A 27921-nucleotide genomic window follows, 5' to 3' on the forward strand; every position below is an offset into this window, starting at 1 on the left:
ACTCTACCAAAACCAGGTCAGAGTCTATCATGTAAGAATAATATTGATTGGTTTTTCAATATCATTAATACTATTTTGTTAGTAATTATATATCTATGAATAACGAAAGTTCGTTTTAGCGGAACTATTATTTTCAAAATCTATTTATGAAGTGTTACGTTTGCATGTTGTCAAGCAACTCTCGCTACTTCTCGCGAGGACTCGGCTGTTGGCGAGATCTGCAATCCAAGATGGTGGAAAGACAGTCTTGATTTATTGGCTTATCATAAAAACATCAAAATCTCGTGTTACTGAGGCGGCACCAGCAAGAACCCGAGGTCAAAATATCAACACACTGTTTGGAAGTCACCAGGTTTGATTTGATTACTTTCTAGTGGCGACAAACTTTTAAAAAGTCTTCGGAGGTTTACATGGTCCTTTGTGTAAAGTTGGTGATTTCTTGTTTCTTTTTTTGAGGGGGGGGGGGGGGGTCTAAGATACAACATCACAGGCTACACGTACGTGTCAGCTGTTTTATCTTATTCATCCATCTCAAACCCCTTCAAGCTTTCCATACCCAAAATTTAGAATTTTGCAATTAATCTATTGATTTATTTTGGGGGGAGGGGGGTCTTCATTCGTTGCAAGGAGTTCATTTGATCTGCAAGTGCAAGGAGTTGCAAAGAGTTGCCTTGTTTGTAGCCGTGGCGACTAACGAAGGGAGTTTTTGCTTGATATTACATATACTTTCCCTTCTTAGTCGTGGGGCAGTACAGAATTTGACTTCTACTCGAGCAACGCCGGCCTTCAAACTTGCACGCCGGGTCCGATTCTTGTTCTCCCTGAACTCCCAACGACCTTACCTGCGACGGCGGGCACTTTAGCGACGCCAGAACCCCCATGTTAATCCACAACAGGGCTTGATGCGGCAGAAGTCAATGAAAAACAACATCGGGTCCGCCATTTTTGGTCTGAATTTAGAAGGAGAGGAACGTCATCGCTACGTCATCGCTTGTACAGCCTGATTGGTGCGTTTACTCACATGACTGGGCTTGACCAATCAGGCTGTACAAGCGATGACGTAGCGATGACGTTCCTCTCCTTCTAAATTCAGACCAAAAATGGCGGACCCGATGTTGTTTTTCATTGACTTCTGCCGCATCTAGCCCTGTTGTGGATTAACATGGGGGTTCCGGCGTCACTAAAGTGCCCGCCGTCGCAGGTAAGGTCGTTGGGAGTTCAGGGAGAACAAGAATCGGACCCGGCGTGCAAGTTTGAAGGCCGGCGTCGCTCGAGTAGAAGTCAAATTCTGTACTGCCCCACGACTAAGAAGGGAAAGTATATGTAATATCAAGCAAAAACTCCCTTCGTTAGTCGCCACGGCTACCTTGTTTGTTGTTGTTTACATTTTCAAAAATTGTTTCCTCTGAAATTATAATACGGAGGAAGCCCTTCGTCTCAGTTTCTGCTCGTAGCTTGGGATTTTGGAGCTCCTTGAGGATTGGATGCAATTTCCTTTTAAGTTCTCACCAGAAATCCAGTCTATTGTGTTTCGTGCGGTAGGAGTTTTATGGGCCACGGCGATAAGATTCCTACTGTGCGCTTAAAACAATCACCAGGTGCAAATGAGTACCTAGGCCCGAACAAATCTTGGCCGAAGATCCCTGCACCTAACGACGATAGACTGGATTCCAGGTCATCCAAGTTCCTATAATTTTTGTGTGCCCCCTGGCTGAAGATTCTAATCTACTCTCAGCCTCTTGGACAAGCTGACCTTCATGTTGATTTACATGTACTGCTGCTATTTGTCCACAGCTGTTGACCCTGACCTTGCCACCATGCGCCGTGGGCGTGGCCCCGCCTCCGCCTCCAGCACCGCCTCCTCCAGCTCCGCCCTGTTCGGTGGGGAGTCGGCCACCTCGTCCCCCGCCCTGGACACCCGCATCCCCGACCTGCTCAAGGAGCTGCACCAACTCATACAGCAGACACAGGTGGGGCGTGTCAGATGACTTTGACCATTGTTTTAACTCAGACTACAGCTTATCAGGCTAAGTCAGACCAACACGTAGATCGAGTCCTAACCCTAACCAAATACCTAGGTCAGGTCCTGACTTTAACCCAACATCTAGGTCGATTTCTAACCCCATGCCTAACCCAACACTTAGGTCAAGTCGTAACCCAACCCAACAGGTGTGTATGGGCTAACAACAGGGCCAATGTCTAGCAATCAGCCTGTATTTCTGTCTGTATCTGTATAGCTGGTATAACCAGCAGTATAAATAGCTTTGGGCTCCAAAACCTAGATTGAGTCCTTAACCCTAACCAAAAACCTAGGTCAGGTCCTAACCCTAACCGAAAACATAAGACAGGTCCTAACCCTGACTTAAACCCAATGTCTAGGTGAAGTCCTAACAGGAACAAGTAACAATTGTCAATAGTGCTGGTTTGAGTTGACTTGTCAGAGCTGTTAAATAAGACTTTATGACTATCCCATCCAGGACGAAAGGGCCCGAAGTGAACACAACCTCACCAACATTCAGAAAACACACGAGAGAATACAGTATGAACAGAAGGGAAAGTCCAAAGGTACGTCCACAGGTAGGTCGAGAGAACTCTTCCATACTGTGCATGTGGTGGTTGAAGCTAACTTAAGTTTGACAGTTGCTGCACTTAAAACTCTTAGCACTGTCTTGTGCTGTTTCAGTGACAGTTTTTGTGGTTTGATTCTTTGGCATCATAGAAGATCTTCTTGTCAGTATCTGGTGTAACTTGACTTTACCTTGTGCTGAATGTGTTTTGAAAACTTACCCGTGTTTCAGCTGTGTCTCCATACTTCAAGAGCAAGCTGCGAGGTTTGTACAGCACAGCTAAGGCGGACGCTGAAGTAGAGGCAGAGTAAGTCAACTCCTCAATCTTCCCATGTTCTTAATGGGGGTCTGCATGGGGTTTACTGTCCGAGTAGGAACAAACCTCTCAGACTGGTTTAAACTCCTCAGCGGCATTCGCCAAGGCTGTGTCCTGGCCCCAACGCTGTTCAACATCGCCATTAACCATGTGATGTCCAGGACTGTTGGCCGAGGCACGTGCGGAACCACCTACGGTGAACACACCTTCACTGACATGGATTATGCTGACGATGTGGCGCTACTCGCAGAACTACTCGAAGCACTTGTCAGCACGCTCGAGATCTTTTCAGTCGGGAGCCAATCCCTGGGTCAACACTCTACGCTAAATAGCCTCCAACTTGTTATCTGTGTGTATCTGTATGTATATCTCAATGAGAACTAGAATATTCTACTGTATTGTGTGAAAAAAGCAAAGCAAAGCAAATCTTGATACTTGTCAACAGAAATGTTTGTTGTTCATGTAGTATGTGAAAGATTTGTCTTTTGAGAAAGTTTTTTCTTCCTGGTGTGTTCTCCAGTCTGCTGAGAAAATGCTTGGACAAGATTGCTCAAATCAAGTCCATTCGAAATGAGAGAAGAATAGGTAAGATATTCATGCACCGTCACTTATTTGGACAATATGACAACATTTTCAAGATATTACTGTTTAAAATGTGTCAACTTTGATCAAGATTTGATGAAAGAAACTTAAGATACAAATGTACTAGTAATAGTAGCTTGCTATTTTGTAACTGTATACGTTATGGCTCTCACTGTTGACCATCTAATATAAGAACTGATAGCAGGCAACACTTCTCACATATCATGACCAAAGAAGGACATAATGGATTTTCAGTACTTTGCCTTTGTTCACTCCAGCTGCTAAGAGTGCAGGAATCTTTATGGAACAAGAACCACCAAGGTAGGGAGTAGAACAGAAACATATACATGTAGTACAAAGGCCCACCTGTACTGGTTACCCGACTGACTCCAGCAAAAACCGAGCTACCCCTATAGCCTTTTTTGAACGCTGGCAAGGGACATAAAAGTTTCAGTCTGACATCTGAGTGATGAAAATGTTCCACAACCATTTTCCAATACATTCTCCTCATTTCTGTTGGAATAGAAAAAGTTAAAACAGACCCATGGCCACCAAACCCAAGTACTTGTGCTTGTACAATGTATATCTGTGTTATCAAAATATGATGTTAAAAAATCACTGTCCTGATGCATTTTGGCTTTACATTGTTTAACAGTAGTTATTGGAACACTTTCAGGCTGAAATCTAAAAACAAGCAAAAAAGAGAATCCCTTCCTGCTGTTTTTTTTGCAGGACTATAATCTTAATATGATTTACCTTTTTCAGAAAAACCATGCGCCGTGGTGTACTGATGACTTTACTTCAGCAGTCAGCTATGACCTTACCACTGTGGATAGGCAAGCCTGGAGAGAGGTAAGTTTTGTAGAGGTGTATACTGTGGCATCCTGCTATAGCATTCACTACTCATGATTGTTGAAGATTTCCTGTTCCAAAAAGACTGGCCTCCCTCAATAAGAGTAGTAGTATCCAGTATTACATTTTACTGCTGTGGGGTTCCCTGACACGGGTAGGCAGCAGTCGGCCAGTCTTCACACAGGGCCTCCAAGCGGCTTTGTCCAGCGGGTCCAAGAATAGGTTAAAAATATGGTATCCAAGTTTAAGATCAGTTGCTACTCAGATAACACTCACTAACACACTCACTCACTATCCGGTTTATCGTCTTCTTTTGACGTGCTTGCATGCTGATGGGGGAGCTTGGTGGCCGCTCGCCAGGTGCCTCTGTCCTGTGGATTTACATCGTGTAGGTTGAGGTGGTGGAGGTCCTCCTTGATGTTAACATCTTGACCTTGTTCAAGTCTAAGAATCTCATACACAGTCAGAACCATCAATGTATCTTGTTAAAATGATATTTCTCTGCTTTTTACTGTAAAACTTTCCCAGTGTTTTTTTTCACAGTGACCTTTCCACTGTGAATTCATGACACCACATATATATTTTCTCCTGGTTCTGTAAATGCATTTAAGTTTGCTTGGTTTTTATTTCGCGGTAGGGAGAAAATGGAGTGGTTGCAGGGGTTTTAAGTTCGCGTTTGAAACAATGATAGCGGTACAGTCAAAGGTGGGCAAAAAGTTTCGCAGGGGTTTTAAGTTCACGCTGAAAGTTCACCGCGAAAACCGCGAACATAAACTTACCGGGAACATTTCTGCATTAACAGTATTTTGACCAAAGATGACAAGGGTTTGCCATTGTGGATGCCTTATACATGAGTTTGACCATGTTGGTTCCTTCCCCAGCCCCCCTCCCCTGTGTGGTGCAGTCCAGGCAGGTTCAGACTACGTGGCTAAGCCAGGAGACAAGGTCGCCGCCAGAGTCAAGGGGCCAGACGGGGATGAACAGTGGATCCTGGCAGAGGTCGTGTCCTTCAATACAGGCACAAACAAGTAAGTTGTATAGATCTTGTCAAATTCACTGAACTGAACAGTTTCTGGTCATCAAAATAGACTCCCGTGCCAGGAAATTTCAAGTAGATGTTGGAAATCTGTTGTTTAAGTAGAAGGTAAATGCCAACAGTGTAACAGTTTTGTTGCACAGACATGAACAATATTGGCTAAAAGTAAATGTGATTCTTGTCTTTCAACTGTTGTATTCTTTATTTTAGGTATGAAGTGGACGACATTGACAGTGAAGAAGGGAAAGAGTAAGTTTTTCTCTTCCTTGTGCTTTACGTGTGATAGTTGTAGTATATGTTTGGAAGGGGATGGAATAAAAGCACAATGTTTTAGTGTTATCTGGAGTGAGTCAAAATATCATCATAGGAAAAAGAAGTAAAATAAGTTACTGAAAAATGTCATCTTTTTCATTTTTTTTTTCAGCAGGAATTGTAGAAATCGCTACCACATTTCCATTCAGAAATTGGACATTGATGTATTGGATTCAATGTACTTCAAAGGTCAGCTAAAAGACATACCCTTAAGCAAAGCAGTTGTAGTCTGTTATGAATAGTCTTTATAGTATATAAAGAGTGTTTGTAGTGGCTTGTCTTGTGTGTTTATCTTAAATTCTTCTATCTTCCTCCAGGAGACACACCCTGAGCCGTAGAAGAGTCATCCCACTGCCGCAGTGGAAGGCCAACCCTGAGACAGACCCAGAGGCACTGTTCCATAAAGACACGGTCAGTTCTCCCTTTTTTAGGTCATACACACATGTAATGTCAAACCTGTACTAGTAACACCTCTACAGAGGGACCACCTGCCATTGTGACCACCTTTTGTTGGTCGTGTAGATGATTTCTCCTGTTAACTCAAGCATCAAGAACCCTCCTCATAGTGGCCATCTGTCTACTATTACTAGTTTCCTTAAGATTGGTTGGGTTTATAGGCAGGTTTGACTGTAGCAGGTCTTGCAGAATGAGATTTGAAGTTGTAGAATCAGAGAAAGGAAATGAAAGGAGAATCCACTTCCTGTAAGTCCTCCGTTGATTTTTTAAAAATTTTCTGTTAGAAACAACCTTAATACAATGCTAAACTTTCTTCCAACACTAAGGTATTCACGGATCAAATTTTCAACGACCACTGTCGCCTTCTTCAGGATCAATAATGACGCAACCTTGTTGTCTTTCTATCTGGTACCTTTCCTTTTTTTGAATTTCACCAATGACATTCTCTCCCTCTACAGTTGGTGTTGGCCTTGTACCCACAGACCACATGTTTCTACAGAGCCCTGATACATGCACCTCCTACAAGGGTACGTACATATTTCATATGCTAGTATAATGTCAGGGGAGATATTGTAATCTGGCAGAATAGACAACCACGATAGAATAAGAATCACAGAGACTCCAATCAGGATGCTATGAATGCGCTAGGGTGGTCTCCCTTTTATAAATCACATGTAAAGTGACATGAATTGAGGTTGAAAAGTTATGAGTCTTTTAAGCAAACACCTACATGCACAGAAAAATGTACATACTCCGATCGGGATCTCTATCAGTAGAATCACAGAATCTGCCGGATTGCACTCTCTACCCTGCTATATACCGGTACATGTTGTACATGCACCGGCTATTCAATGTTGACTCAGCCCATGTTAGGAAGCTACACACATGACCTCATTACTGACTTAGGTGTTTACTCAATGCTATCATATATTTATTCAATGTTGAGTACAGATAAGAATGTGTATGTTGGGAGGTTAGAAGTGATATGACAGATGCATTTATCAAGCACTAGTACATGTACTTTGATCGGTCTAAAGACAATACATCAGATTTGAAAGTGTATTCCTGTGTACTGAAGGAGAGGAGAAGTTTTCAAGCCAAAATCATACCAGTCCCTTTACAATTTGGGGTGATCTCAAGCCATTTTGAGTTGAAAGTTCAAAAACCGAGAAAACTGTTCCTCAACTTTATGTCTACCAGTCCCTTTACAATTTGGGGTGATTTCAAGCCATTTTGAGTTGAAAGTTCAAAATCCGAGAAAACTGTTCCTCAGCTTTATGTCTGCTGCGATGATTTTGTACAAACCTCACGGTGTTTTTGTTGTTGTTAAGCCACAGGATGACTACTCAGTGCTGTTTGAGGACACTTCCTACGCTGACGGCTACTCCCCACCCCTCACCGTGGCACAGAGATACGTGGTGTCGTGTAAGGAGAGCAAAAAGAGATAGTTACACCTCTGGGACATCAAATCAACTAGCATGGTGTCCATCCTATTCTAGCTCCAGTTCGTTCCTCCGTTTGCTTCCCTTGCCAAATAGCCTGATATCCTACTCTTCGAGCAGACGTTCGGCTATGGCTGTTTTTTGACGTGTTTTAGGCGTCATATGGCTTGGCGACATAAAGAAAATGGGACATAAATAGAAAGCACTGCAAAAACGCTGGGAACATGTCAAAAACAGTCAGAGCCAAACCCCTGCTTGGAGAGCCTGGTACCGATCAATAAAAGAAACATTTGGCATTTGAATATCAAAAAAAAAAAATATAGGCGAGAGTTCTGATTTGCTAGGAGTCACACTGTGCTTGAAATGGGTGGTAATAGGGTTCGAACAGGCATTTGGAAGATTGATCCCTGTTACACTGCCTCTGAAGAATATCCGATTCCCGAATGATGCTGGACATAAGGACCAATGTTTCAATTACTGCAGACGGGCCAGACTATTCTACGTAGAAGTGGCCAGAGGAGTGAACCAGAGCTAGAATACAGAATAAATACCAGGCTAGGGGACTACTGAATAATATACTTAGCAATTATCTTCTGTACATTTTATTATCGTCTGTACATAGCTGCCTTCTACGTAGCCTGGTTTCAACCAAGCCCCGTGTCCGCTCGCCGCCTGTAACGGCTATCCACCCACGGAGGAGGGGAGAGAAACCCCTGGACAGCTGGAGTTTGCGTTATACAGACTACCTTCTACGTTAATATATAAACTAAGATATAGTATGGTATACATGTTGTCATAACAGATGCTTGTACATGTATTAAGTAATATCTATGAACAGACTTAGCAATGATTACAGGTGACTTCTCACAAAGTCCACAAGTTGACTTCCAAAAGTTGGTGTAGGAATGATGACATCCTGTCGCAAATGAAGGAAACAAGCATACATGTATCATGCTGAGCAAAAACTGAATGACTTATTTTCCTCATACAATACAAACATATAAAAAACGCAAACACTTCAAACACTGACAACATTGACATTAAAAGTAGATACATGTATAACAAACATCTGAGTGGGCTAATGGACCCTTTGGTGTACTTCGCTGTTTTGTCTGCAATTTCTTGCCACAGTTCATGGAATAAGTTCAATAAAAGTTATTCTCATTATACTCGATACAACATTGTTTAGCTGTGATGAACTGTTGTCACGAGGACAGGTTTACACAGTTTTGTTGAACACCAAAATCTATGGAATACTTCATATTACTTTTTTTCAAACATGTATACTAATATTTAGAGAACAATTAATCACAAGTTTAAATGCCAAATGAGGGGCCTGTTTTATATTTACCTGTACATGTTTGTGCCTGTAGAGTTTGTATAAATGGTTTCTGTGAAATTCTCTATAAATCTCAATAAAGTACCATATGTAATACTACTTTCTGTGGTTGTTTGTGGTCTCATTCTAATTCACTTAAGCTTCGGAACCTGAAGTTACTATAGTGATTAGAACTGCAAGATGTAAAACAGTAATGCTGAGATCCAGTTTTGTTTTGCTTGACTTGTATAAGGGCTCCCTCTCGAAGTTTGAAATTATTGCTGTAAGTCTTGCTCTGGTAGCCCAATGAAAGCGACCTCTGTGGAACTCAATCAGTACTGCAGCTGTATTGTCAGTGCTCTCCAAGCAGATGATGTCCATATGTTGTTGAATTTAATAATACAACTCTCCATGTCCTGGTTTCATTCATAACCACATCGATGAAAAAACGGCAACTCTCATCATTAATAAATTCCTCCTAGTAACATTACCCTAGAATATTCTGGAGAAGGCCTCGATAACAACATTTTCTTTGATAATGCAACAATATACCTGCAGTACCGATTGGGTCCATTGGAGGTCGCTTTACACAGTATACTGATAAGCAACTTACTGCAATACGTATACATTTCGAAAGGGGGCGCTTTTACACCCTTAAGGTCTCGGTTCGGAGTTTTTTTTTTAAATTCGGGGCCGACCTGACTCGTTCCCAGAAAGGCAATAGCGCCTTTCCAAACATCCCTTTTCGGCCGATTCAATGTTTCTGATGGATAGGGGTGACTTATCTTCGAACGACAGACGAATTGGATATTTTCTGTGGAAACGTCATTTTTAGTGAAAACCGTCACTAAAAGCAATTTTCATCGCCAAAACTGCTATTTTTAGGGCATTCTTCCAAGGCCGCTGGAAGGAAAATAAAAGTTTTCCTAGGATAATGACTGATATGGAAATAAAGGTCATCATTCTGTCTGTGCAATTAGGAAAAATGAAAAAAATCGTGAGGATACGTTTTCCGCAATCCCCGATGGTGCGAAACCACGCAAAACGCACATAGAACGCACGATTCGGGTAATCAGGCGACAAAGCCGCGTTACCGTCATCGCGCACTAATACCAGGAAGTACCCGCGGACGACCAAAACTCGGAAACCGTAAAACGCTACGAAGATCGGGTTTTTCAGGATATATAAAAGATAACGCACTGCTATAGCGATAGCCGAAAAATCGGGAGCCAAAACTAACGAAAAAACCTAGGATTTGAGTCTTATCTTCACGCACTATTTAGGTCCTTGGTCAAAACAATTCCGAACCGGAACCTTGAGCAAAGAGCAGACGGCCCGGACTCTGGGATGACCTGAACTGCCAACGCTCTGCATCAATTTTGTCTGACGCGGTTGTGCTTGCCGTCTGAAAGCGGTTTCATTTCAACGTTTGCTACCCTTTGTCTAGAAATAAAACATTCAAAACGTCCGTGCTGCTTTGAGAGATCCAGAGAAATGAAGAAATACACCTGTATCGAATGTGGGAGGGGGGCAGAGGAGCTGTACAGAGACTTCGGAGGCGGCAATTTGAAAATCTCCCACTGCGTAAGTGGAAGCAGAACGTTTATTAGTATCTGATATTTCGTATCCTTAGTGTTATGAATGGCATTCATTATGTGCAGTTTAAGGGGTACTTCTTAACCTTAACCTTACAAAAACAGGCGATTAATGTTGAACTACAACCCGGAAGTGTTGTGGTCAGATCTTTGTTATTTTGATTCATGATTTGAAAAAAAAAAGGCTGAGGCTTTTGATAGGATTGTCATTCCAATGAAAAATGTTGGCTTTATTGAAATGGTGTAATAAAAAATGTGGGCAGTATCTACAGGCTGTTCCTGTCAATATTAGAACTTTCGGGCTCGGGCACTATTGACAAGATGCTACTTTAAATTTGATAGTCTTGTGAATAATACTGCTCGCTGAGCTTCCTGTCAATAAGACTTTTTAAAGCACTATTGACAGGATGTTCCTGTCAAAAGCAAAGCTGTTTAAAGAAATCTTGAACAGCGCAAATTTCTAAGATGGACATCACATTAACAACAACTTGTTTTATGAAAAATTGAATCGTAACATTGTATACCCAAGGAGTACAGTCTAACTTAATCTTGCTTCCCATCCCAGGACCATTGTGAGCAGGTGGTGGATAAGTATGTAGAGTTTGACCCTGTCCTGGTGTTACTTGATGCCCTGCTTCACAAACCACAGGCCTACAGACACATCCTGCTCAACAGTGGTATACAGGTACACAAAGTTATAACTTTATCATTTGAGTCAAATGTTACTGTTATGTGTGGTCAAAACAATATCCATTGTGTTTTTGAAAATGAACATTGTTGAATGTACTAAAGGGGCATCACATCCAGACATGTCCTTCATCATAACAAGTTACACTGAAACTAATTTGGAAGGACATGTAGGAACTCCTTTCTGCAATGAATGACAAGAAGTTCTGGAGAACAAACTTCACTTGCTGCACCTCGTAAGAGGAGGACCGATGATGATGATGATGAGAATGCAAAGTAGCAATATTTTGCCACTTTGATATTTCAGCGTCAGCAAGCTTAAATTTAGAGGGTATTTAGACTGCAATGAAACTTACTTTCATTTACAACACTGGGAAAGCATGGAATAATCTGTTGTGTCCTTGCCATAAATGTAGTTTACTGATACTTGCTGTTCTGTGGAAACCTTAGCAAAAAGACTTATGTAGCCTAATGATATGTCGGTAAAGAAGTCGATCATTAACACTGTCTGATCACGTTCTGAATGAAAGATATTCCTGAATAAAAAGACTCTTTGTACACAATCAAGTGATTTATTCAACCAATGTTTCTGTGACCATCTGTCACCTTCCTCAGAGCAATTCTGACTGGTTCACATTGCGCTGCAGGACAGTTGTCACTACTTATAGATGTGTTCACTATTCACGAACAATATTCCTGACAGCATGAACTCCCTTCCCCCAGTTCCACTGGAGACTGGCTGTGATCTGTCTGCTGTGCGATGCTTACATCAAGTGGGCCCACCTGAAGTCAGCCGACACCACAGACACACAGCACCACATGGGCTTCTACGCTCTGGAGTGGGACTTCTACATCATGTTCCTCCTCGCAACAACCGGTCAGTTCCAGAGTTTTCTAGCCTGGATGTATTATGTTCATAGCCTGGGTGCCATCTGATTACTACCGGGGCTCCTACACTTGCTACTCCGATTACTACCGGGGCTCCTACACTTGCTACCCTGATTTTTTCAGGGTAGCGAGTGTAGGAGCTCTTGAAGTTAGTTGATGGCACCAGGCAAGCGTGTTCACTGGGAGTGGACTAAAACTCCACTTTTAAACTAATAGACTAATAACTAAAGAGATGAGACTATATTAAAAGCTGCATGATCTTTCAAATGACACATGAAACTTACATCCTCTTTTCTTCCAGAGTTGGCAGTGTTCCTTGGGTGCTGTATGTTGCTGTTGCAGTTTAGCAGAAAAGCTCTACTGTCTCCTTCTTTAAGGTAGGTCAAGTCAAAGAACCCTGGGGATTTTATCCCACACGCATAGTCACTTCTGTTTTTCGAGTTCTGATTTCCCAAGATGAAAGTGACAAAGATACAAATGTAATTCAAAACTGGTGCTCCGTGGGTCGCCTATTGTCCCTCTCTCTTTACCCGACTCACTTAGCATATTATTCACTCTATTTTACCAATTTCTACTATTTTTCCAGCGATCGGCAAAGCCTGGTAGAGGCTAGTAGATAAATTGAAGATCACCACCTAATGATCTTTAGGTTTAACACACACAGTTAAAAGTCTTTGTGCACTTCTTTTTCCCCCAGTTTTTCTTCAGTAGTACGTGCTCTGTTACTGTCCAGTTTTGGGAAGTTACTGGTCATTCCTGCAGTCATCTGGGGTGAGACCAACAGCACAGTGTACCTGGGTCTCACACAGCTGTTTGTCTTCACATGTAACTCGCTGGCTATGAGAGGTAAGCATCTAGTTAAATCTCATCTCTCTCAAGTTGAAATCCACTGAAAAATTCAAATGTTTTTGTTAACAGTATATGTTGAGGTGGGAATAAAGATATCTTGATAAAAAGGAAAGCATGCTTTCTCGAATTACACATAAAACTTTTGATAATTGAACTGTAGAATGTGATGCCATTGACTTTTGGAAACATATTTTCAAAGTCTACACAAAAGACCACTATCAATTGCAAGGGCATCCTAATGTCCTTGACCAGTATTCAATATCTTTTCTTGTAGACAGGTGTTTTGTGTGTACATATATGTTTTGTTATGCTTTGTCAGTGCAAATTTGGTATATTTTACATGTATGGTGTATGTACAAATGTAGCAGCAATAAATATAAAGGTTAAATCTTGTACCTCATGTTACATCTATCATGTTATTTTCCTACAGTAACCCTGGACACCAGACAGGATGTGTCCTGTGGGCTGGTTGCCATGTGCCTGCTAGTGCAGTACCTCACATCCCTGTCCCTACACAAGTTACTACATATTCCTACTTGATATCATGATGCTGTCTGCTAGTTTGTTTGTTAAAAATGTATAACTGGTGAACCGCCTCAAGGTGTAAGACACCTATTGTAACTAAATCGTGCTCTTAGCGGCCTGCCTGACCAGCCCCATAGAGGGGAGGGGATCAATCAGCCCCTGGCAGAGAGAGATTGTGTAAAACAACCTATAACGTACGGTCGTACCAGTTCTGTACATTAAGTACAAGATGCATAAGACCAGATAGGGTTGAACCACTTACACCAGGAAGGACCCCTACTCTTAGATCAAGGAGCAGTCACAGACCATACAGACAGTCCCATCAAGTCTTTATTCATCTCTCTACTCGTCTATATGCGGGACCTCCTCGGAGGTCACTGGAAGAGTCTATATACACCAGGATTGTATATAGTCCACAATGGTCTCTTACATTAGGTTTTCTCTCCCCAAAACATAGGACCTCCTGTTTTTGCATATTATAAAATAATTTAAATACAACTTGACTCAATGAGAACATAGTTGATCATCATTTCAAAATGCTTTATTGTATATTTTTACATTTTGCTGTTACATAAACATGCTGAAAAAATGTACCTTTTAGATATAAAGCAGATTATCACTATGAGCTCTATCTGGTGCAAAAATGTATGGTTGCCCCTCCTTCCTACACTACTACGGTACACTGCACCATCTTACAGGACTAAGCCTCAAATCAAGCCAGGAGCTATGAAACTGCCACAGGAATATAACAGAGAAGTTAAAGATACAAGATTGTCTGTTATTGTGTTGTTCAAATCATTGTACTTCTCTAAACTACTAACTTGAAGTATCCTACTACATGTACTATTGTGTTAACACAACAGTATAGTGCTTCAAATGCATGCCCGTAGCCAGGATTTTGAATGGGGGGGTTCGTTTTCATGTTTGAGGGACCAGCGAGCGCCGTAGGCGCGAGACGAGCGCCGCAGGCGCGAGCTTTTTAGGGGGGTCCGGGGGTATTCCCCCCCGGAAAATTTTAAAAATTGAACCTTCTGATATGGCATTTCCTGTGTTTTTGAGAGGATTTTAAAGAGAGAAATCAGAGACAAAGTTAGCAGTTTTTTCTAGGAATTCCAGCTCCGCTGGTGTGATACAAATAAGTCCGCCTAGAAAAAAACAACCTTGTACATTAAAAAGTGGACCTTCACGCGTTTCAAATTCTAAGAATTGAACCTTCTGAAAGGGCATTTTCTGTGTTTTTGAGAGAAATTCAGAGGAGAAATCAGAGACAAAGTTTTTTCTAGCATTCTAGCTTCTGTGGCGTTGCTGGTGATACAAGTAAGTCCGCCTTGAAAAAATCTTGAACATTTAAAAGTGGACCTTCAAGCCTGAAAAAGTGGACCTTCAAGCCTAAAAAAGTGGACCTTCAAGCCTGTGGGGGGGTTCGGACGAACCCCCCGAACCCCCCCTGGCTACGGGCATGAAATGGCAACTCGATATCTAGCCAGGAGCTATGCACTGTTGTGCGAGAGACTCGCCGCAGCCATCGAGTATCGCCCAGACAATTTCAAAGACGTCCTATCCAGAGTGGCTCTCACACATGTTTTTCTTTCAACAATGAGAGACAAGGGAGAGGAGTTGAGGCATTGGTATATTATAAGGTCTCACAGCGAGATTTATAAGTATGAACCATGGAATGCTTAATATGGAGCTCAATGTCATGACTATGCTGAAACATCATCCACAGTCTTTGGAGCCAAATACCATCTAATAGTGTTCATCTTTGATCGTTCCTGTCAATATATCAAACATTTATCAATTGAGCTGAGTCTGCTAAGATGAACAAGGCAATCTACATGTACCTCCTACAAATAAAGACTTGTTTGCTAGATACTGTGTTCTGTGGTTTAGCAGATTTTTTTTTTTGCTGGATTTTTCTTTTTTTTTCACCTGCGGGCGTTAGTTTTGGGGTCTCCAGAGGACGTCATCCATAAACTTAAGATGTTGTGGCCTTTAGTAACACATTTAGGTTGCTGAATCTCCAAGCAGATTCTTGAAATTTGCACCGATGATGTTTGAAATTTGGGAAGCATTTCGGCAAAACAAACATTATATGCAACATTTATATAATTTTCTGTCTACATTGTAAGTACATAGGTTCTATCGATTGTAATGTAAGTGTTTATAGAACAGTACAATACTAGAAAGGAAATCATAATCCACATTATTGCGGGCTAAAGCAAAAAAATGAAGAAGACGACGAATACTAGATGTGGAAAAACGCGGAGAATGAGTCTGATCCTTACATCTGCTTGGAGATTAAGGTTGCTGACCCGTAGGGTCATCGAGCGGGCGATGTTTTGTTGGTGATTGCTGGTGCATGCGTTAAGATTGACCTCTGGCTGCACCGGGGTCACATATCAGTTCAGCTGTCCGCCATTCTGCGAGAGATGTAACACCAGAGTCGCCTCGCGGCTACGAGAGAAGCAGTCAAATCGCCGATCGAGCCACCGCACTTGAAAAGAAACGGGTAGAGTTGAAGAATCGACGCCCCTTCAAGGTTTAAAGTCCAGTAGCTCGCTAGTACTGTCTGCATTGCTGATTACCTAAGAAGAGCGGTATATCTTCATCTATTGTCAAGAGGCGCCCCACCCACCCCGAGCGTCAACTCGAACGCGTTCACACCAGACAGGCAGGCAGCAGGTGTAACGTCAGGTGAGATTCTTTCGTAATGGCTTATAGTTCATGTCACCGAGAATGTTCCGGTGCCATGCTGTATTCTTAAACATCTGAACGTCTCGTTTTAAACCCTAGCTAACATTCAACGCTATTTGCCTTTGGTACTCCATGATAAAGTATTGTAAGAGTATAGCATTCATTGTATCGGAAGGGTAGATTATCTCTGTCCTATTATATGAGGGCCTGCATGCCCCTTTTACGTAGAGCGTAATCGGCCGTTTTAATTTTACGTAGAGCCGCGGTTGCCGACCACTACATAATTTAGAGTAGAGCGTAGGGAGGCTTTCTGAATTTAGCGTATTACGTAGCCGGCCCTCCGAATTTAGCGTAGAGCGTTGTCGGGGACCCCCCATGCTGGCAGGCCCTCTTATATAAAACCACGTACTACGTACCTTTCTCGTCAATTTTGATAACCTCATTATAAATCTATAATGTTGCTGAAATCGCTAAAACAGACATTCCTTCCCCTCAGCAGAGATATAATCTTACCAACATTAATTTTCATTCAGACAAATATTATATAACATTAAAAGCCATATCCTCCCATCTGGTAATTCAATACACCAGTTTATGATTACGATGACGAAAAATCATATCTTAGAAACAATGGAGGCTAATTTTCCATGCTTTTCCTATGTTCTCACCACATAGTCCAAGGGTCTCCAAGGTAACAAAGAAACATTATACCATCCATTGTAAATTAGGTTAGGTGTTGTGATTTCCTATCACCACTGCCAACATTGTAAATCTAAGCATGTACAGTAACATGAATGTTGCATGACCCTACTAGTGAATTACCCCGCTTGCATTATTGATTTTTTTTTCTCTCCTCTGTTTCCAAATCTCATCACCAGAGGGCCGCTGTGTCGATCTGTTCAGGCTGCAAAGGTTTGCGATTGTAAGTATACTCTGGAAGGAATGATTGGTCATACCTTTTTCATCCTTTCATATAAAGATTTTCAAACCTTCTCCCTGCTGCCTAACCTGGCAACCAATGCATATTTGGTGTTAAAAGGCTACCCTTGCAGACTGAATGTTGATTATACATTATGTATTTTGTATGTGCATGCATCCCACACAATGTAGAAAATGTTCTATGGGTATGATGAAATATAGAAAGATCACATTTCGTTACAAAAATATTGTGTGATGTGATGAAAATATAATAAAGAATATTCTAGAAAATGGAAGAACTACTGTGAATTTATTATCATATTATAATGCTACCTCATTGTTTTATCCCATACACCAGTGGAGCCTAAATGCAGTGACACAAATTCACCAAAGCATCAGCCAAAGGCCGACCTAACTACACCCTAACAACAAACAGGAAAACACCAACAAAAACAACAACAACATGGCGGTTGTAGCTGTGCTGATGATCCTGGGTGTGTTGGCGGTTGTTGGGCTGGCTGTAGCTGGTGTAGCATACCTGGGGTATATCTACTACATGCACCGCAAGTACGACCATCTACCGGGGCCACCCAGGAAAAGGTTGGAAACGTCTTGATTTTTTAATTAAAATTTGAATTTGAATTAAAATTGATTTAATTTTGATTCAAATTAAATTCATTCTTCCATCTGGATCATTTCTACTTGATTATTGTTTTACCATGATGCGTAATATATGACCTCCATTCACATTAATCTGCCGGGTTACATAAATCCGCCACTTGAAAAACAGTGGGTTTGAGAGATCTCTATTGCAGGACCCCCAGGTATGCACAGTTTAGATATACGGGAGTGTATTGTATTGGGGGACGTTGGGTTGGAGATATTTTTGGACATATCTTTTCAGGGTGGCGGAATTAATTGTACTCTGGTGAAATTATGTTAGTAGATGTTAAAGCTCATTGAATGCTATATTGCTTGTATACAGTACATATTTTGCCACCTAGATCTTGTCGTGAGTAATGTATGAATAAGTCCCAATTTTTCGTTTTTCGCTCTTTATTCAGCTTCATCAGTGGCCATATAGATGACATGACGAAGTGTCTACAGGATGGGAAGTTCACACAAGACATGATCTTAGAATGGTGAGTCATGTTTACTAAGTGTAACCTTGGTCTTGCACTTGTTAGGAAGAAAATTGCATAGGCATATTGCCGCATATACGATACAATACATTACAAAATCATCATGATCGCTCTTCCTCTATATTACATAATAGATGCATATATATATATAAATCATGGCTCAGTATGGATCACAGGATCAGTATATTGTTTTGAAGTTACAAATGTAGCCATACTCATCTTTGCCTTACTTTGCTTTTCTATATGCAAGGATATCAAGCAATTGTTTCCACACCCTGATTCAGTGATCTGATGGCAACCCAACTTTCAGCACAAAGGACAGCGCTGTAACCATTTTTCGTTTGCTCAAAAGATTACAGACGTTTTGAGGCAAGGCATTTTGCATTCCATAAAACTGTCTTATGTATGAGCTATACAATGTATGTTGACAACAGCAAATGTGATATTATCATTATGGCATTATGATGCAAGCATCATTGGTTTGCTATTATGTACCAGGCGTGTAGAAATAAGTTTTGTCTATTAGAAGTTTTCCTGCAAAACAACATTTTGGCATGAAGTCTTCTTCTCATTGTTGTAGGTGTGAGAGGTATGGTCCCATAGTGAGGCTGAACTTCCTACATAGAGTCATCATCTTCGTATCATCTCCAGAAGCAGTCAGGGTAGGGACACTTCACTACTTTTGTTTGCTAGTTAATAGGTTAGTGATAGTTATCAATCACTAGTTATTGATACCAGAACATTGCATTGAGTTAGCTTACAGATGTGCCCTATGTGGTAGAGACTCTCACTCTTGTATAAGACTGTTAAGCCATAGCTGAAAGGCTGATATTAATTAGGATCTTACCACGGTCAATATTGACTGAATGAGGTGATATTTAGAAAAGAATTATATCAAATGCAACATATTGTTCAACTTTAACTTTTTCTTGTTGGAATTATATTTCTGCACTGTGATATAAACACTGACTGTATGGTGAGATATGACAATTATGTTTCTAAGCTTTTTTGATTAATTTTGTTTCTGTCCTGGACATACTGTATATTATATAGGAGCTGCTTGTGACAGGAAAGTACATCAAACCTCCAGACCAGTACGAGCGGATTGGGTCCATCTTTGGAGAGAGGCAAGTTAAAGTTAACCAGGTTTTTCTTCAGTTTCCTCTTAAAGTTAAACAGAATGAAGGCTGTTTGACTTCTCGGTCTAGGCTGTCCCTGCCTCAAGCTTCCTGTCTTTATTTTTAGATTTTGTATATCATTGATTTAAGATTGGCCTGTCAATATATAGTGAGTCTGTACTTCCCTTTCAGTTTCCAAGATGCCAAATAGTGGACAGCCCCCTATGGTACCCAACTACTTATGGCTCAAATGGCAAGACAGGCTTGATGCCTCCTGGAGAGAAGCTTCATTAGGTCTTCCTTGGTCATTACTAAGGTGTCATCCTGTACGGAAACTATGTCTGCCTGCTCTCATTTCTCAAAACACTCAGAGCCAGGGAAAGTGACTTGCAGTGTTGTAGACATGAGGATCTTGGTATGTACGAGGAACTAAGTTAGATTACAAAGGAGTAAGTGACCCCTGTTATACTTAGCTGTTCCACTCTGTCTGTAGGTTCCTGGGGGAGGGCCTTGTGACGGAGACCAATCAGGAGCGGTGGCACAAACGGCGTCGGATCATGGACCCAGCCTTCAGCAGGAAGTACCTACAGACCCTGATGGACAAGTTCAACACCAGCGGAGACCTGTTCGTGGAGAAGCTGCAGACCCTGGCCGACGGCGTAACACCGGTCTCCATGGTGGACATGTTTGGCCGTGTCACACTGGATGTCATCGCAAAGGTTAAATGTTTGACAATTAAATCATTGAGCGATTACTGTTTTTGTTTACGTCCGGACGTAAACAAAAACAGTGATCGCTCGATGACTGGTAGGCAAAAGCATGTCAGCAGATCAGATTATCACTTAGTATTTGAATTTGAAGATCTGATTACTAAATTAGCATGTAAATTAATCTTTTGCCTACTGCCTGCTTTTTGCCTTCCACTGCGTCACCATGATATCATTGCGACCTATCGTATTGCAGAGATTGTGTTAAGTTACCAGTATGTTATTGTTATATGATGATGATGATGATTATGGTATAAATTATATGTTATATGTAAGATACAAGACAAGTACATATTAAATACAATGCACAATTTACATTTCAAAGAAATATATAAAGCAGACGTGCATTTAGATATAGTATTTTGAGCATAAATATCTTTGCTCAATACGCCAAATAACAGTTACTTCTTTGCTCAATGTTTTTGCAGGTTGCCTTTAGCATGGACTTGAACACCATCCTGGACGACCACACCCCGTTTCCCATGGCAACCTACATCACCCTGTCAGCCCTCATCCAGCAGTTCAGGCACCCTTTCATGGAGGTAGGGGGCCTTGTCCTCACTACTAGTATTAGGACAACTACTTAAAAATATGGAAATACTGTATGTTAACCTTCAAAGAATTTGAATTTTATATATAATCTAATATTGTGTGTTAGAAAGGGATATCCCTGTAGCTCAACTGGTAGCAGCCTCACAGTTGAGCTCCTGGTTCCAATTAGTTGGTAACTGGGAGACCCCAGTGCAATCCTGGGTTGGGGACATCTCGGTTGGAGCTTTACCTACTTTTTGGAAGGGACACAAAATGGGGCCCCGGGTTTAAGGAGGTGCCTTGCTACTAAAACAGTAAGAAATCTTGCTGGCCTATGTGCCACTAGGAACAGCAAAGGTCTGAACGAACGAATGAAAGAATGTGCTAGAAGCACAATGTTATTATGATAAGTAATGCATCTTTATCATTTTTCCAGTATAACCCATTCCAGCGGGACTACATCCGGAAGGTGAGAGAGGCGTGTCGGCTGCTGAGGAAAACCGGACACAGCGTGCTGCAGGAGCGACAGGACCAGATCAGACGCGGAGAGCAACTCCCCAACGACATCATGACTCTCATTCTCAAAGCCAACGGTGGGGAAATAGCAAGTTTTCTGCTTTTTATTGGTGTTCAGAATTTTGTCTTGCTTGAGTGTCTTTTTTTTTTTAAATCCCCAATTTGAATACACAAGAAAATTGCAGTTACTAAAGCGACTGGATAGATTTTGGAAATGGTCAAACGTTTCAGGTAGCATCGGATTACTACACGTACCTTTTGTCAGGGACTGGGCAAGATTTCTGGATCACCAGGTATTAAACCAAAAACTATAAGTTGATATGCAAAAAATATGAAGATAATTTTTTGTAGTCCGAAGGGGAACAAAAAGCAGACAAAGCGCTAATATGCTGACTATGATGGAAATATTAAGACTTATTTATTGTATTTCAGATGAGGACTCGGGCCTGACTGTGGAGAAACTTGTAGATGACTTTGTCACATTTTTCATAGCAGGTAGGTAAAAACTTGCCCAAATCATCTCAACTTGTTGTGTATCAAAGGTAAATACAAAATGTATGTGTTTGTCCTCTTTTCCCTAAGTTGTAATTGTGTTAATCTCTGCCCCAGCTAGGGTATTGTGTTAGTAGCCAATCACGTCAACTTGATTATTATTGATCTCTGTCCCAGGCTCTGAGACAACAGCCAATCAGCTGTCCTTTACCCTGATGGAACTTGGGAGGTACCCAGATGTTTTGGAAAAGTGAGTTGACCAAAATTTTATGAAAGTCATAAAAAAATACAAACCATAATGAATGATAAAAATTCTGTTGTATGCAGTGGTTGATCTACTGTATAGCTTGCCGTGAATTTTTAGTAGTTTCGTGGTAGGGAGAAAATGGTGGTTTTTAGTTCACGGTTGACACTAGATGGGAGGCGTGCAGAAGACAGAACAAGCATTTTTTCATGGTTGTTTTAAGACTGCAGTGAAAAGGTTACTGCAAAATCTGTGAACATTAAACGGCAAACTAAAATGCATTAACACCAGCTTTTTTGTCACATTCAAGTATATCCAACTACTGTATAAGAAAAGAACTTCCTTTCAGAAGAGATGGAAACCTTGAATGCGTAACTTTTATCTGTTTACAGACTCCGTGCAGAGATGAGGGAAGTGTGTGGTAACAAAGAGTACATCACCTACGAGGACATTGGTAAACTGCAGTACATGGGGCAGGTGAGAGGGGGCTCTTCTTTTATCACTAGATGCTGTAGTGAATGTCATACTTAAGATTATGCAAAGATTGTGCTAGCTTTTACCAAACCTTTGGCATCCAATTCCTATTTCTATATTATTTTTGTGACATCTGAAAGTAACTTACCTCTTGAGATAAGCATGAAAATTCATGAGTGTTGGTAGCAGTCATTTTGGAACCTGATATATCTGTTAATGTACATGTACTATCTGCCTTTTGTTTGATGCTACCTTTTTTATTGTTGACAGACCTACAGTTGTTACCTCTGTGAAAATGGATGTGTCCATAGTTATTTGAATACTGTAGAGTGACAGGATGTGAGGTGGAAGATAGTGTAACCATAGACAGCTGGCAGGATGGGAAGGCTGGCTTTATTTATTTATTTATTTTGATTTACCACATTTTGTGGAAGGATTGACATAACAGGTGAACTATCACCTTTTCAAGATGTCATCCCAGACCGGACTGTAAGATTTGGACCATCGCACACCGGGGCATGCCCCTACTCTTTTTTGAAAGGTGTGGTGGGTTCTTTAACGTGCGCGGGGTGTGGCTTTCCCCAAACACGGGACCTCCATTTAACGTCCTATCCGAGGGACGTCCCTACCCGTAGATGAGCAAGGTACTCATTTACACTTGAGTGAAGTGAGGAAAGTCGTGTTAAGTGCCTTTCCCAAGGGCACAGCGTCGGGGCGCAAGTTCGGACATGTCTCTGGGCACAACCCGGGATTAGATCCCGGGTCCCATTGTTTGACAGCCGCGCGCTCTACACTTGCGCCACACGACACCACTGCGCTTGACCCGGTTCAAAGTTGGTCCTGCAGGCCGGCAGGGAAATGCATACCCAGAATTAGCAAGAAATTCACAGTACTAATTGATAAAACAAGAAATTCACAAATAGACTTAATTTATGGAGTTGTGATGTCACTTATTGTTTGTTTGTTTGTTGTTATTGACAGGTGCTGAAGGAGTCCCTGCGGATGTACCCGCCTGCGACCGGTACCTCTCGGCTGGTTGAAGAGGAGATGGAACTGTGTGGACACAGGATCCCTGGAGACACTGTCCTCATCGTAAGGACTCATGAACTTCATTTTGATTTCCTTCAGTAGTCAATTTGAGCCCCAAGTAAAACTTTAGAACTGAAAGAAAGGTTGCTTGTCCACGGGTATGCCATGGAGCACCATGTATAGCAAGAAATTTATCACATTTTAGGAGTTTGTTGCCCACATTCTATACTTATTTTCTGCAATGAAATATCTACTAGAGATACTCCACTTTCCTCCCAAATAGACCATGTAGATATTTGGAAATGCTGTGTAGACTTTCAGCAGACCCAGGAGATGGGTTGTTAAATGTGTTGCCTCTTGCAGCATAACATTTGTGTTTTTTCATATGTTCACTTATTAATAAGTGTGTATCAGATGTAAAAACAACTTGTTTCCCTTCTCCAGACGAGTACATACATCATGAGCCACATGGAGAACCACTATCCTGAGCCGTACACCTTCAACCCAGACCGCTTCACCCCAGATGCAGAAAGGTAAGGACTTGCTTGTGGTCATAAGATACCTTCAGCTTAACTCTCGTCTTTGCATGTGTATTCCTTTTTGAGATCAGGACTCTTTTTTCAAGAATTACAAGATAAGGCATCTGCAATAGCAGCTTCTTAAAAAAAAATAACTGGAAAGCATAGGCTAATAAATAACAAGCTACATACCACATGTCACTGCATATCACCTGGCAATAAGGTTAATAAACATTCTCAAATGTTTATTGGTAATCTATAATAGAATACACTTTATAAAATGGTAATCTAAAATAGAATACACTTTATTTTACAGGCCATTGTATACATACTTCCCATTCTCCCTGGGGTCCAGGAGCTGCATTGGACAGCATTTCTCTCAGGTAAGGACTGTAGGAGGGAACATTAAGCAGAGCAACAATACTTGTCCCAAGCCATACCTACATTATTTGTACTTTTATTCTATATACGGACTCTTTGGGAAGACCTCTCTGATCACATGCAGGATAACACTTCTATACTTGAATGTGCAGTCAAACCTGTCAATAGACAAGGACAAGAAAATGGCCACTGTAAACAAGATTCTTAATGCTGGGTTCAATGATATAAGACACCACAAAAAAGTAACCACATGTCCTTGTGCAGAGTACTAGTACAGCGTTGACATCAGTAGTTTCAAGTACATGTTTGAGTTTGAGTTTTATTTACATCCACAATTAGCCACATAAGAGGCTATTCTTCCTATGGTCTACAGATTACAACTAAAATATACAAAGTGACAGTAGAGGAGAAAAATAAGATAGTTCCTACATGTAGTTGATAAATGTATAACTTACGTGTAAGTCTGGGTCTTTGATTTCCCGACAGATTGAAGCCAAAGTGCTGCTGTGCAAGTTCCTACAGAAGCTGGAGTTTGAGCTGGACCCTAACCAGTCCTTCGCTGTGTCGGAGGCCAGCACACTTCGCCCCAAAGGCGGCTGTATCTGCATGCTTTCCAAACTCGAAAAATAGTGCTGCTTAGAGGGTTGCTATGTTGGTCATCGACTCTTGTAAAACTATCAAAATGTGTAGGTACAACTAGATAATATCAACGTAGAAAGGTATTAGGTTTGTGTACTACATGTAGTACACTGTGTAATGTAAAAGTCCCACATTTAAAGGCCAGTGCTCTATTATCTCTGGTTCGTTTCATAAGCAAGTGATTTGAGCTTTTTCATTGGTGGTGGACTAATATGTTCATGTTATTAATACCAGTTTGTATACTAGTCATGTACTTTTATGGTGTTACTTACTGATTGTGATTGACCAAGTATAATCATGTCAAAGGGTTGAAACATTCCATTATGAAGTAAGGCTATGTCCATAGAACTTAGTTGTAGGTGAATGTGGTTCAATCTTGATTCAGCAGTGTTTTTCATTAACCATGTATCTGTTGTTGCATTATGAGTGTTACTCTGAAACTTGCACGTTTCCAGTATTTGGAATCATGTTAGGAATTTTTATCAAGATTTCAGTGTCTTTCTTGCTATTTTTTATCATGTCATGTTAGTGAGTGAACATTAAATTCATACATTGTGATGTGGACGACATTTGTGTTCACTGAGTTATCCCCTGGTCAACTGAATAAGAAATACTGTTGTCTGTAAAATGATTGGCAATGTTTGTGTTGTTGTGACATGAACGTATATTTTGTAGTATGTGACGTTCAATAAAGCAAAGGCATTAGCATTCAACATAATGGATTAACGGTCCTTTTATCCATTAATAAAAAAAAATGCTGAAAAATACTACCCTTAAGTCATGTACAATGTAAGTATGAACCCTTTCTGCAGCATTTCATTGCAGTTAAAGAAAACAATATCATAGGAACTCTAAGTATGTTTTTATTAAAAAGCAGAGCACAAAAAGACAAGAAAGTTTTCTTTTGCAAAATTTTAATTCAGTGATATGGATACACAACAACTGAGAAAACATTAAAAGACTACTACAAAATGTACATACAAAAGCTGAGGAGGAGGAGGTCGTCATGAAAGATATTACTTTCTTTTATCGTCTGCATTTCCTTTGAAAGAAGTTCTGTTACGTTGCTAGCTATAGCAACAAACCATTGTGTATAAACAGGGATTGAATTCCTGGCATGTTCAACATAAAACCTCTTCTTATTCCCCAGAACTTCACCTGGTTAAGAAAGCAGGTTACAACTTGATACATGATGTAAAAATGAGGGGAGCTAAACTCAAAACATAATGGTTTATGTTATGTAGTGATGGAACCCATCATACAAAATAAACATCTGGATATAGTCTCCAAAAGGTTTCAGTTCAGGGTAAGAGACTGTGTTAAAGACCTTATCCTGGACTTATTCTGTGTAATGTATATCTGGATGTCCAACCTTCATCATCATAGGGATGGAATGTTTGACCATAGGAAATGCTTGTGGCTTAACGGTCCTACAATGAAATTATGCTTCTGACCAATCAGGGAAGGGGCAAGTTGTACTGTTGCAAATAGCTAACTAGGCCATTGATGAATCAAGTAGATGTATGTTACTACATCAATGTGCCTGACTTCATGTTCCAACTCTTTAAACAAACTGATGCCTACTGCTCTTCAAACCTAGTTCATCTCTAAAGATATCTCAGAAATAAATTACTTCCAAAACAGACATGAAATCATAATAAAATCCTCTGGTTTACATAGAAACACAAGCTACAATTTTTACAAGTTCTACATTTTTTTGGTCTCATTTACACCCAGTTTATTCCCACACCACCACAAGCCAACACCATCAAAATGCACTTCGCTAACTTACATGCAAAGTATGCAGATCTTGCAAAATACAACAAACATCATCCTTTTGAAAACGAGGACATGTAAAATCAAGCTGTGTGATTTTTAAAGTTACCATCTTTTTACCCCCATGATGTAACAATATGGTATGGTCTGCAGCAGTTTCTCTTCAATCGTCCTGATTTGGAAATGCTCAATCTCTTACAAAGGGGTCCAGAAAGTTCTATCTACATTTCAGTCCCTGCTGCATCAAGGTATGGAATTACCCCCATGAAAAAATGGAATGTTCTACATATCAGGACGTATCAGGATTAACCCAAACTCTGAAAAGGGGGCCCTGCCTATCAGATATGAAAAATTTCAATTCTTGGTGACGGTTGGAAATATTTGCTCTTATCTCTCTGAATGATTTTTGAAAAGCCTCCATACTCGCATTTGACATTACCTTATGCAAAGGTGTTGAATTACTGCCTACAAATGTCCAAATGTCAAGCAAGCTGTCAGAATAAATACACAGTAAATGAGCACCTTCAAAATAATCTGATAAAAGATTCAGCAGTATTTCAAGCCTGCTTCGAACTTCATGATAGTGAGGAGCCAATCGGATTCCATATCACAAATCTTAGGAGCCAATTAGAATGGAGATCTCAAATCTAATTACTTAAAGCTTGACAACTTACATCTAATCCCTACAAGACAGGGAACGAGACGATTAACCGAATAGTCAGCATGTGTGGATAAGAAATGCACCGGAAGATGTAACAACTGTAGCACTAGGTCAAAATCAACGTCTTTCCCTTTATCCATGAATCAAAGTGTTTTGCCTTCTCAATGAATCAATTTGTGGTGTCTATGGTTCATCGTTTGCCATTGGTGGCAGATTTTTGCGGGGACGTGTAGGAGTGATCGTTGTGCATGCCGTGTATCGCAGCGGCTTCCTTGTGAGGGTAGTCGTATGACGGTAGCGACTCTTCCACCAGTTCCATGAAGTACTTCTCTAACGTGTCGGCCTTGTCCCTGATGTCTGAGCCAATCTTGTTGTACTCGTGTGCATTGTCAAAGATGCAGGACACATCATTGATAAATTCCTGGGAATAGAAAAAAACAACTTTCAACTTAGTTTTTCCAACTTTGCAACCTACTAACAGCCAACTTCTAGCATTATTTAGCCAAACAGAGCAAGAACCCATAGGAGTTCAATGTTGCGACATGACTTCTCATAATTAAGAAGTTTATTGCAAGTTCATGCCCGTGGGCTAATTG

At 40.9% G+C, this 27921-nt stretch overlaps 4 protein-coding genes across 7 annotated transcripts in view; 3 read left to right on the forward strand and 1 right to left on the reverse strand.

The window, feature by feature from the left end:
* The first annotated feature begins 204 nt into the window (after window positions 1-204).
* On the forward strand, window positions 205-9001 carry LOC136447829 (SAGA-associated factor 29-like). 3 transcript variants are annotated; one of them, XM_066446926.1, is made up of 12 exons: window positions 205-352; window positions 1795-1970; window positions 2478-2565; window positions 2799-2874; window positions 3404-3468; window positions 3744-3786; window positions 4231-4317; window positions 5199-5345; window positions 5564-5602; window positions 5983-6076; window positions 6580-6648; window positions 7453-9001. In XM_066446926.1, the coding sequence occupies exons 2-12, from the start codon at window positions 1818-1820 to the stop codon at window positions 7567-7569; spliced, it is 978 nt and encodes a 325-aa protein (XP_066303023.1). In that variant the 5' UTR covers window positions 205-352; window positions 1795-1817; the 3' UTR covers window positions 7570-9001. The 3 variants fall into 3 exon arrangements, with proteins under 3 accessions (XP_066303023.1, XP_066303004.1, XP_066303014.1); XM_066446907.1 differs by having other exon boundaries at window positions 206-352; window positions 2478-2577; XM_066446917.1 differs by having other exon boundaries at window positions 206-352; window positions 2478-2577; window positions 7459-9001.
* A 1199-nt stretch (window positions 9002-10200) lies between these two features.
* Window positions 10201-14300, forward strand: LOC136447840 (protein ARV1-like). Its single transcript, XM_066446940.1, has 6 exons — window positions 10201-10465; window positions 11042-11161; window positions 11887-12040; window positions 12353-12428; window positions 12749-12897; window positions 13331-14300. Exons 1-6 carry the CDS (start codon window positions 10376-10378, stop codon window positions 13438-13440), a joined length of 699 nt encoding a protein of 232 aa, XP_066303037.1. The 5' UTR covers window positions 10201-10375; the 3' UTR covers window positions 13441-14300.
* Window positions 14301-15770: 1470 nt separating this feature from the next.
* On the forward strand, window positions 15771-26051 carry LOC136447822 (cholesterol 24-hydroxylase-like). The gene is made up of 16 exons (XM_066446893.1): window positions 15771-16119; window positions 16998-17041; window positions 17396-17637; window positions 18102-18179; window positions 18760-18841; window positions 19233-19306; window positions 19791-20016; window positions 20493-20606; window positions 21032-21188; window positions 21544-21606; window positions 21781-21853; window positions 22240-22324; window positions 23303-23413; window positions 23795-23883; window positions 24185-24251; window positions 24736-26051. The coding sequence occupies exons 3-16, from the start codon at window positions 17501-17503 to the stop codon at window positions 24877-24879; spliced, it is 1500 nt and encodes a 499-aa protein (XP_066302990.1). The 5' UTR covers window positions 15771-16119; window positions 16998-17041; window positions 17396-17500; the 3' UTR covers window positions 24880-26051.
* The window catches only part of LOC136447807 (tyrosine-protein kinase BAZ1B-like), a 29314-nt gene continuing 27178 nt past the window's right edge, over window positions 25786-27921 (reverse strand). For both annotated transcript variants that reach the window (XM_066446882.1, XM_066446875.1), the window contains one exon: window positions 25786-27746. In XM_066446882.1, the coding sequence (XP_066302979.1) occupies window positions 27516-27746 (231 nt within the window). In that variant the 3' untranslated portion in view covers window positions 25786-27515. The remainder of the gene's footprint in view (window positions 27747-27921) is intronic.

This window comes from Branchiostoma lanceolatum, chromosome 1 (genome assembly GCF_035083965.1).
Source record: "Branchiostoma lanceolatum isolate klBraLanc5 chromosome 1, klBraLanc5.hap2, whole genome shotgun sequence".
Taxonomy (NCBI): Eukaryota; Metazoa; Chordata; class Leptocardii; order Amphioxiformes; family Branchiostomatidae; genus Branchiostoma; species Branchiostoma lanceolatum.